The sequence below is a fragment of the Chelonia mydas genome, unplaced genomic scaffold (genome assembly GCF_015237465.2).
Source record: "Chelonia mydas isolate rCheMyd1 unplaced genomic scaffold, rCheMyd1.pri.v2 scaffold_60_arrow_ctg1, whole genome shotgun sequence".
Lineage (NCBI taxonomy): Eukaryota > Metazoa > Chordata > Testudines > Cheloniidae > Chelonia > Chelonia mydas.
Genome location: NW_025111271.1, coordinates 189,455 through 200,034, shown reverse-complemented (window position 1 = coordinate 200,034; position 10,580 = coordinate 189,455). Strand labels below are relative to the sequence as shown.

At 65.8% G+C, this 10,580-nt stretch overlaps 1 protein-coding gene across 1 annotated transcript; it reads right to left on the bottom strand.

Moving 5' to 3' along the window:
- Positions 1-5,488: 5,488 nt before the first annotated feature.
- AGFG2 (ArfGAP with FG repeats 2) lies at positions 5,489-9,464 on the bottom strand. The gene is made up of 5 exons (XM_037888770.2): positions 9,217-9,464; positions 7,345-7,438; positions 6,464-6,579; positions 5,960-6,089; positions 5,489-5,834 (listed from the first exon to the last, which is right to left on the bottom strand). Exons 1-5 carry the CDS (start codon positions 9,408-9,410, stop codon positions 5,583-5,585), a joined length of 786 nt encoding a protein of 261 aa, XP_037744698.1. The 5' UTR covers positions 9,411-9,464; the 3' UTR covers positions 5,489-5,582.
- Positions 9,465-10,580: the final 1,116 nt, after the last annotated feature.

The following is a 10,580-nucleotide window of genomic DNA, read 5'->3' as shown; positions in this document are numbered from 1 at the left end:
CAGCTCCCAGCCTGTACTACCCAGTGTCACCACACGGGGGGGTCTCTCTAGCCAGTGCTCTATGGTCAGCCAGCTCCCAGCCTGTACTACCCAGTGTCACCACACTGGGGTGTCTCTCTAGCCAGTGCTCTATGGTCAGCCAGCTCCCAGCCTGTTACTACCCAGTGTCACCACACGGGGGGTCTCTCTAGCCAGTGCTCTATGGTCAGCCACTCCCAGCCTGTACTACCCAGTGTCACCACACGGGGGGTCTCTCTAGCCAGTGCTCTATGGTCAGCCAGCCCCAGCCTGTACTACCCAGTGTCACCACACGGGGGGTCTCTCTAGCCAGTGCTCTATGGTCAGCCAGCTCCAGCCTGTACTACCCAGTGTCACCACACGGGGGGTCTCTCTAGCCAGTGCTCTATGGTCAGCCAGCTCCCAGCCTGTACTACCCAGTGTCACCACACGGGGGGTCTCTCTAGCCAGTGCTCTATGGTCAGCCAGCTCCCAGCCTGTACTACCCAGTGTCACCACACGGGGGGTCTCTCTAGCCAGTGCTCTATGGTCAGCCCGCTCCCAGCCTGTACTACCCAGTGTCACCACACGGGGGGGTCTCTCTAGCCAGTGCTCTATGGTCAGCCAGCTCCCAGCCTGTACTACCCAGTGTCACCACACGGGGGGGTCTCTCTAGCCAGTGCTCTATGGTCAGCCAGCTCCCAGCCTGTACTACCCAGTGTCACCACATCGGGGGGTTCTCTCTCGCCAGTGCTCTATGGTCAGCCAGCTCCCAGCCTGTACTACCCAGTGTCACCACACGGGGGGGTCTCTCTAGCCAGTGCTCCTATGGTCAGCCAGCTCCCAGCCTGTACTACTCCCAGTTGTCACCTACACAGGGGGGTCCTCTCTAGCCAGTGCTCTATGGTCCAGCCAGCTCCCACCTGTACTATCCAGTGTCACCACACGGGGGGGTCTCTGCTAGCCAGTGCTCTATGGTCAGCCAGCTCCCAGCCTGTTCTACCCAGTGTCACCAACACGGTGGGGTCTCTCTAGGCCAGTGCTCTATGGTCAGCCAGCTCCCAGCCTGTACTATCCAGTGTCCAACTCCATGGGGAGTCTCTTTAGCCAGTGCTCTATGGTGCAGCCAGCTCCCAGCCTGTACTACCCAGTGTACACCACACGGGGGTCTCTCTAGCCAGTGCTCTATGGTCAGCCAGCACCCAGCCTGTACTACCCAGTTGTCAACCACATGGGGGGTCTCTCTAGCCAGTGCTCTATGGTCAGCCAGAACCCAGCCTGTACTACCCAGTGTCACCACACGGGGGGGTCTCTCTAGCCAGTGCTCCATGGTCAGCCAGCTCCCAGCCTGTACTACCCAGTGTCACCACACGGGGGGTCTCTCTAGCCAGTGCTCTATGGTCAGCCAGCTCCCAGCCTGTACTACCCAGTGTCACCACACGGGGGGTCTCTCTAGCCAGTGCTCTATGGTCAGCCAGCTCCCAGCCTGTTCTACCCAGTGTCACCACACGGGGGGTCTCTCTAGCCAGTGCTCTATGGTCAGCCAGCTCCCAGCCTGTACTATCCAGTGTCACCACACGGGGGGTCTCTCTAGCCAGTGCTCTATGGTCAGCCAGCTCCCAGCCTGTACTACCCAGTGTCACCACACGGGGGGTCTCTCTAGCCAGTGCTCTATGGTCAGCCAGCTCCCAGCCTGTACTACCCAGTGTCACCACACGGGGGGTCTCTCTAGCCAGTGCTCCTATGGTCAGCCAGCTCCCAGCCTGTTACTACCCAGTGTCACCACACGGGGGGGTCTCTCTAGCCAGTGCTCTATGGTCAGCCAGCTCCCAGCCTGTACTACCCAGTGTCACCACACGGGGGGTCTCTCTAGCCAGTGCTCTATGGTCAGCCAGCTCCCAGCCTGTACTACCCAGTGTCACCACACGGGGGGGTCTCTCTAGCCAGTGCTCTATGGTCAGCCAGCTCCCAGCCTGTACTACCCAGTGTCACCACACGGGGGTCTCTCTAGCCAGTGCTCTATGGTCAGCCAGATCCCAGCCTGTACTACCCAGTGTCACCACACGGGGGGTCTCTCTAGCCAGTGCTCTATGGTCAGCCAGCTCCCAGCCTGTACTACCCAGTGTCACCACACGGGGGGTCTCTCTAGCCAGTGCTCTATGGTCAGCCAGCTCCCAGCCTGTACTACCCAGTGTCACCACACGGGGGTCTCTCTAGCCAGTGCTCTATGGTCAGCCAGCTCCCAGCCTGTACTACCCAGTGTCACCACACGGGGGGTCTCTCTAGCCAGTGCTCTATGGTCAGCCAGCTCCCAGCCTGTTACTACCCAGTGTCACCACACGGGGGGTCTCTCTAGCCAGTGCTCTATGGTCAGCCAGCTCCCAGCCTGTACTACCCAGTGTCACCACACGGGGGGGTCTCTCTAGCCAGTGCTCTATGGTCAGCCAGCTCCCAGCCTGTACTACCCAGTGTCACCACACGGGGGGGTCTCTCTAGCCAGTGCTCTATGGTCAGCCAGCTCCCAGCCTGTACTACCCAGTGTCACCACACGGGGGGTCTCTCTAGCCAGTGCTCTATGGTCAGCCAGCTCCCAGCCTGTACTACCCAGTGTCACCACACGGGGGGGTCTCTCTAGCCAGTGCTCTATGGTCAGCCAGCTCCCAGCCTGTACTATCCAGTGTCACCCCAAGGGGGAGTCTCTCTAGCCAGTGCTCTATGGTCAACCAGCTCCCACCTGTACTATCCAGTGTCACCCCACGGGGGGTCTCTCTAGCCAGTGCTCTATGGTCAGCCAGCTCCCAGCCTGTTCTACCCAGTGTCACCACACGGGGGGTCTCTCTAGCCAGTGCTCTATGGTCAGCCAGCTCCCAGCCTGTACTATCCAGTGTCACCCCATGGGGGAGTCTCTCTAGCCAGTGCTCTATGGTCAGCCAGCTCCCAGCCTGTACTACCCAGTGTCACCACACGGGGGTCTCTCTAGCCAGTGCTCTATGGTCAGCCAGCTCCCAGCCTGTACTACCCAGTGTCACCCCATGGGGGTCTCTCTAGCCAGTGCTCTATGGTCAGCCAGAACCCAGCCTGTACTACCCAGTGTCACCACACGGGGGGGTCTCTCTAGCCAGTGCTCCATGGTCAGCCAGCTCCCAGCCTGTACTACCCAGTGTCACCACACGGGGGGTCTCTCTAGCCAGTGCTCTATGGTCAGCCAGCTCCCAGCCTGTACTACCCAGTGTCACCACACGGGGGGTCTCTCTAGCCAGTGCTCTATGGTCAGCCAGCTCCCAGCCTGTACTACCCAGTGTCACCACACGGGGGGTCTCTCTAGCCAGTGCTCTATGGTCAGCCAGCTCCCAGCCTGTACTATCCAGTGTCACCACACGGGGGGTCTCTCTAGCCAGTGCTCTATGGTCAGCCAGCTCCCAGCCTGTACTACCCAGTGTCACCACACGGGGGGTCTCTCTAGCCAGTGCTCTATGGTCAGCCAGCTCCCAGCCTGTACTACCCAGTGTCACCACACGGGGGGTCTCTCTAGCCAGTGCTCCATGGTCAGCCAGCTCCCAGCCTGTTCTACCCAGTGTCAGCACACGGGGGGGTCTCTCTAGCCAGTGCTCTATGGTCAGCCAGCTCCCAGCCTGTACTACCCAGTGTCACCACACGGGGGGGTCTCTCTAGCCAGTGCTCTATGGTCAGCCAGCTCCCAGCCTGTACTATCCAGTGTCACCACACGGGGGGGTCTCTAGCCAGTGCTCTATGGTCAGCCAGCTCCCAGCCTGTTCTACCCAGTGTCACCCCATGGGGGTCTCTCTAGCCAGTGCTCTATGGTCAGCCAGCTCCCAGCCTGTATTACCCAGTGTCACCACACGGGGGGTCTCTCTAGCCAGTGCTCTATGGTCAGCCAGCTCCCAGCCTGTACTACCCAGTGTCACCACACGGGGGGTCTCTCTAGCCAGTGCTCTATGTCAGCCAGCTCTCAGCCTGTACTACCCAGTGTCACCACACGGGGGGTCTCTCTAGCCAGTGCTCTATGGTCAGCCAGCTCCCAGCCTGTACTACCCAGTGTCACCACACGGGGGGTCTCTCTAGCCAGTGCTCTATGGTCAGCCAGAACCCAGCCTGTACTACCCAGTGTCACCACACGGGGAGGTCTCTCTAGCCAGTGCTCTATGGTCACCCAGCTCCCAGCCTGTACTACCCAGTGTCACCACACGGGGGGGTCTCTCTAGCCAGTGCTCTATGGTCAGCCAGCTCCCAGCCTGTACTACTCAGTGTCACCACACGGGGGGGTCTCTCTAGCCAGTGCTCTATGGTCAGCCAGCTCCCAGCCTGTACTACCCAGTGTCACCCCATGGGGGGTCTCTCTAGCCAGTGCTCTATGGTCAGCCAGCTCCCAGCCTGTACTACCCAGTGTCACCACACGGGGGGTCTCTCTAGCCAGTGCTCCATGGTCAGCCAGCTCCCAGCCTGTACTACCCAGTGTCACCACACGGGGGGTCTCTCTAGCCAGTGCTCTATGGTCAGCCAGCTCCCAGCCTGTACTACCCAGTGTCACCACACGGGGGGGTCTCTCTAGCCAGTGCTCCATGGTCAGCCAGCTCCCAGCCTGTACTACCCAGTGTCACCACAAGGGGGGTCTCTCTAGCCAGTGCTCTATGGTCAGCCAGCTCCCAGCTTGTACTACCCAGTGTCACCCCACGGGGGGTCTCTCTAGCCAGTGCTCTATGGTCAGCCAGCTCCCAGCCTGTACTACCCAGTGTCACCACAAGGGGGGTCTCTCTACCAGTGCTCTATGGTCAGCCAGCTCCCAGCCTGTTCTACCCAGTGTCACCCCACTGGGGGGTCTCTCTAGCCAGTGCTCTATGGTCAGCCAGCTCCCAGCCTGTACTACCCAGTGTCACCACACGGGGGGTCTCTCTAGCCAGTGCTCTATGGTCACCCAGCTCCCAGCCTGTTCTACCCAGTGTCACCCCACGGGGGGTCTCTCTAGCCAGTGCTCCATGGTCAGCCAGCTCCCAGCCTGTACTACCCAGTGTCACCACACGGGGGTTCTCTCTAGCCAGTGCTCTATGGTCAGCCAGCTCCCAGCCTGTACTATCCAGTGTCACCACACGGGGGTCTCTCTAGCCAGTGCTCTATGGTCACCCAGCTCCCAGCCTGTACTACCCAGTGTCACCACACGGGGGGGGTCTCTCTAGCCAGTGCTCTATGGTCAGCCAGCTCCCAGGCTGTACTACCCAGTGTCACCACACGGGGGGTCTCTCTAGCCAGTGCTCTATGGTCACCCAGCTCCCAGCCTGTACTATCCAGTGTCACCCCATGGGGGAGTCTCTTTAGCCAGTGCTCTATGGTCAGCCAGCTCCCAGCCTGTACTACCCAGTGTCACCACACGGGGGTCTCTCTAGCCAGTGCTCTATGGTCAGCCAGCTCCCAGCCTGTACTACCCAGTGTCACCACATGGGGGGGTCTCTCTAGCCAGTGCTCTATGGTCAGACAGCTCCCAGCCTGTTCTACCCAGTGTCACCACACGGGGGGGGTCTCTCTAACCAGTGCTCTATGGTCAGCCAGCTCCCAGCCTGTACTATCCAGTGTCATAACAGGGGGGCGCCACTCTTGCTCAGCTGTTCACATTGGCGCTGTACGGCTGCCGCGGGCAGGGAGCAGCTGGTCCTGTGGCTCCCCTGCCCCCCATACTTACCCGGGAAGGCAGGGAACATGGCGAAGGCGGGGGCCGGCTGGGGCGCAGCGAAAGGGTCCCCTCCTATATCCGCCAGGAGGTCCGTGCTGGCTTTCTTGGCCGGCTGGGGGGTGCGCTGCTGCGGCAGGCGGGGCTGGCCCAAGGTCTGAGAGACACAACCAGTAACAGGCCTGGGGCCTCAGTATCCTGGCTCGCAGCCCCACCTGCTCTAACCCACCAGCCCTACTCCCCTCCCAGAGCCGGGGAGAGAACCCAGGCGTCCTGGCTTACCCGGCTGGATCCGGCAGCTGTGAGCAGTGCTCCCGAGTCCCCTAGAAGGGTCTGCTGCGGCTTCACCTCTGGGGTGGAGTTCTGGCCGGCCAGGGAGGCAGCGCCCTTGGCTTGATCCGGCGAGACATACCTGCAGAGGGAGCCAGACAGACACATTGCCAGCACCAGCCACAGGGACGCCCGCACCCGCTACCATGGTCAGAGAACCTTGTGGGCCTACAAAAAGACGATGACAGCAGGATTTGAGCAGCCAGGACTCCTGGGTTCTCTCCCCGGCTCTGGGAGGGGAGTGGGGTCCGGTGGGTTAGAGCAGGGGGCCTGGGAGCCAGGACTCCTGGGTTCTCTCCCCGGCTCTGGGGTACATCAAGTACGCCAAGGAGCAGGAACTGTGTCTCTCCACTGCACCCATGGAAGGGACTGCAGGGGGGATGAGGCCCAATTTGCGGGGAACCAGGGACAGCCCCCTCCCCTCCCAACCCCACTCATCCGCCGCTCCGCTTTTACCATCGCTTCTTCTCATATTTCTCCTGCAAGAACTCCTTCACTTTCTGTGGGTCCCTGGAGTCCGGGAGCAGCGACGTGCGCGGATCGAAGGAGCCCAGCCAAACCTTCCGGCAGGCCTAGGGCCAGCAAGGCTTCGTTAGACAAAGGAGGAGGGGAGCCAGGACTCCTGGGCTCTCTCCCCGGCTCTGGGAGGGGAGTGGGGGCTGGTGGGTTAGAGCAGGGGGAGCTGGGAGCCAGGACGCCTGGGCTCTCTCCCCGGCTCTGGGAGGGGAGTGGGGGCTGGTGGGTTAGAGCAGGGGGAGCTGGGAGCCAGGACTCCTGGGTTCTCTCCCTGGCTCTGGGAGGGGAGTGGGGGCTGGTGGGTTAGAGCAGGGGAGCTGGGAGCCAGGACTCCTGGGTTCTCTCCCTGGCTCTGGGAGGGGAGTAGGGGCTGGTGGGTTAGAGCAGGGGAGCTGGGAGCCAGGACTCCTGGGTTCTCTCCCTGGCTCTGGGAGGGGAGTAGGGGCTGGTGGGTGAGAGCAGGGGGGGCTGGGAGCCAGGACTCCTGGTCTCTCTCCCCGGCTCTGGGAGGGGAGTAGGGGCTGGTGGGTTAGAGCAGGGGAGCTGGGAGCCAGGACTCCTGGGTTCTCTCCCCGGCTCTGGGAGAGGAGTGGGAGCTGGGGGGTCAGAGCAGGGACGTGGGAGCTAGGACTCCTGGGTTCTCTCCCCGGATCTGAGGGGCAGTGGCGGCCAGTGCATTACAGCAGGGGGGCTGGGAGCCAGGACGCCTGGGTTCTCTCCCTGGCTCTGGGAGGGGAGTAGGGGCTGGTGGGTTAGAGCAGGGGAGCTGGGAGCCAGGACTCCTGGGTTCTATGTACAATGGGCTCTCCCTGGCTGCTCACCTCGTTGCCGCGGGACTGCAGGAACAGCACTTCGGACTCGGTGAAGGTGGTCATGGAAATGGATTTGACGCGGTGCGGGGGGTTCAGGCCCCGGCTGCAACAGAGACAAGCATTACAGACCTGGCCAGACCCCACTCCCCGAGCCGGGGAGAGAACCCAGGAGTCCTGGTTTCCAGGCCACACGCTCAAGGAGAATCAGGCTGAGGCCGGGGAAGTTCCAGGGCACCCCGTGTCCCGGCTGTGCCCCCTTGGGCAGCGCCGCTGAATTGCTGACGTGGGGGATTGTCCGCCGGCAGCGTTATGAAATACTCAGCGGGTGAGACCGGCAGCCCCTCGGGGGGCGCCGCGGGCATCGGCCCCGCGCATCTCCGGACGTCTCACCCGCCGCGTAGAGTCGGGGGGAAGGCTGGGGCCAGCGTGAGACCCCACGCCATGGAGACGGCAGGAGGACCGCCCCTCCCCCGGAGCAGGAAATGGGGCTGCAGGAGGACCCCCCCCCCCGGTCCCCCGTGAAGTGGGGCAGGAAGGGTGGGATCACATTGGGGCTGAGCTGAAGGTGGGACCAAGAAGCCCCGCCCCTTCCCTGGACCCACCCCTGCCCATAGCCCCGCCCCCACTCCCAGGCACCGTGCACGCTGAAACCCCGCCCCCTGCCCGTAGCCCCGCCCCCACTCACAGTGCCCCGGAGCAGCCCGCGCGCACGAAGCCCCGCCCCCTCACAGCGCCCCCGAGCACGAAGCCCCGCCCCCTGCCCGTAGCCCCGCCCACTCACAGCGCCCCGAGCCGCGCGCACGAAGCCCCGCCCCCTGCGCGTAGCCCCGCCCACTTACAGCGCCCCCTCACAGCCGCGCGCACGAAGCCCCGCCCCCTGCGCGTAGCCCCGCCCCCTCACAGCGCCCCCGCGCGCGAAGCCCCGCCCCCTGCCCGTAGCCCCGCCCCCTCACAGCGCCACCCGAGCAGCCCGTGCACACGAAGCCCCGCCCCCTGCCCGTAGCCCCGCCCCCTCACAGCGCCCCCGAGCAGCCCGCGCGCACGAAGCCCCGCCCCTGCCCGTAGCCCCGCCCACTCACAGCGCCCCCGAGCAGCCCGTGCACACGAAGCCCCGCCCCCTCACAGCGCCGCCGAGCAGCCCGCGCGCACGAAGCCCCGCCCCCTGCCCGTAGCCCCGCCCACTCACAGCGCCCCCGAGCAGCCCGCGCGCACGAAGCCCCGCCCCCTCGCAGCGCCCCCTCACAGCCGCGCGCACGAAGCCCCGCCCCCTGTCCGTAGCCCCCCCCACAGCGCCCCCAGCAGCCGCGCGCACGAAGCCCCGCCCCCTGCCCGTAGCCCCGCCCACTCACAGCGCCCCCGAGCAGCCCGCGCGCACGAAGCCCCGCCCCCTGCGCGTAGCCCCGCCCCCTCACAGCGCCCCCGAGCAGCCCGTGCACACGAAGCCCCGCCCCCTGCCCGTAGCCCCGCCCACTCACAGCACCCCCCGAGCAGCCGCGCGCACGAAGCCCCGCCCCCTGGCCGTAGCCCCGCCCCCCACAGCGCCCGCGAGCTGCCCGCGCGCACGAAGCCCCGCCCCCTGGCCGTAGCCCCGCCCACTCACAGCGCCCCCGAGCCGCGCGCACGAAGCCCCGCCCCCTGCCCGTAGCCCCGCCCCCTCACAGCGCCCCCGCGCGCGAAGCCCCGCCCCCTGCCCGTAGCCCCGCCCCCTCACAGCGCCACCCGAGCAGCCCGTGCACACGAAGCCCCGCCCCCTCACAGCGCCCCCGAGCAGCCCGCGCGCACGAAGCCCCGCCCCTGCCCGTAGCCCCGCCCCCTCACAGCGCCCCCGAGCAGCCCGCGCGCACGAAGCCCCGCCCCCTGCCCGTAGCCCCGCCCACTCACAGCGCCCCCGAGCAGCCCGTGCACACGAAGCTGCCCAGCGTGATGTCCACGTAGGTGACGCCGCGCTGGCCGCACTCGAAGCAGAGGCGGTTGCCGGGCCCGGAGCCCACCAGGTCCCGGACGCGGCGGGACCAGACCTCGGACTCCGCGTCCCGCGGGGCGCCGGGCTTCCTGCCCCCGGCCCCGGCCGCCATCAGCCCCCGCCCCTCCCGGCTGCTGTCAGCGGGGCAGCGCCGCCCGAGCGCACTGCGCAGGCGCCAGCTCCCCCCCCACCTGCTTCCGCGCCAGGCGCGTGCGCAGTCCTCCCACCTGTTTCAGTTACTCGCCAGGGCGCGTGCGCCGCGAACCCGCTGCTTCGCCACAGCGCATGCTCTGCCGCCCCGGTCTACTGCGCATGCGTTTGACCGGTGGGGCGGCACGTGCACACTTCCCCTGCCGCCCGTGTCGGCTTGTGCGGCTGCCCCAGTTCCTGCGCGCTCTTCTGCGCATGTCCGAGAGGGCTGCCCGTTCCCTCGCTTTTTTAAGGCGCATGCGCCAACCTCTCCTGAGGCGTGAAGAAGGCCCTGACCCCGCCCCCTAGCGGCGTGGCCCGCGGGCTCACCAACGTGGGCGGGGCGTCAGCAACCGACCCCTGCGCCCGTTCCAACCGTCCTTCCCGCCAAAACAGCTCCCTGAGCCCCGCCCCCCCCGGCACCCGTCTGGTCTCCCAGAGCCCTCTCCTCGGAGACCCCAGGGTCCCCCCACAGGGTCCCCATCCCCATCTCCCTACTGGGGTCCCTCACCCCCCAGAGACCCAGGGCTCCCCCCCACTCCCCCCAGAGACCCCCCACAGGGTCCCCATCCCCTCCCCAGAGACCCAGGGCTCCCCCCACTCCTGCCAGAGACTCCCCACAGGGTCCCCATCTCCCTACTGGGGTCCCTCAACCCCCAGAGACCCAGGGCTCCCCCCCACTCCCCCCAGAGACCCCCCACAGGGTCCCCATCCCCTCCCCAGAGACCCAGGGCTCCCCCCACTCCTGCCAGAGACTCCCCACAGGGTCCCCATCTCCCTACTGGGGTCCCTCAACCCCCCAGAGACCCAGGGCTCCCCCCACTCACCCCGAGGCCCCCCACAGGGTCCCCATCCCCACCCCCCCACTCCCCAGAGACCCAGGGCTCCCCCCACTCCCCCCAGAGACTCCCCACAGGGTCCCCATCTCCCTACTGGGGTCCCTCAACCCCCCAGAGACCCAGGGCTCCCCCCACTCCCCCCGAGGCCCCCCACAGGGTCCCCATCCCTGCACCCCCCCACTCCCCAGAGACCCAGGGCTCCCCCCACTCCCCCCAGAGACTCCCCACAGGGTCCCCATCCCCTGCCCACTCCC

Excerpts from the sequence above, each read along its gene's own strand:
- AGFG2 (XM_037888770.2), bottom strand. The coding sequence starts at position 9,410 with ATGGCGGCCGGGGCCGGGGGCAGGAAGCCCGGCGCCCCGCGGGACGCG. Across the intron at positions 6,580-7,344 it reads TGCAGTCCCGCGGCAACGAG|GCCTGCCGGAAGGTTTGGCT; the intron begins GTGAGCAGCCAG and ends TGCTGGCCCTAG. Across the intron at positions 6,090-6,463 it reads AAATATGAGAAGAAGCGATG|GTATGTCTCGCCGGATCAAG; the intron begins GTAAAAGCGGAG and ends CTCCCTCTGCAG.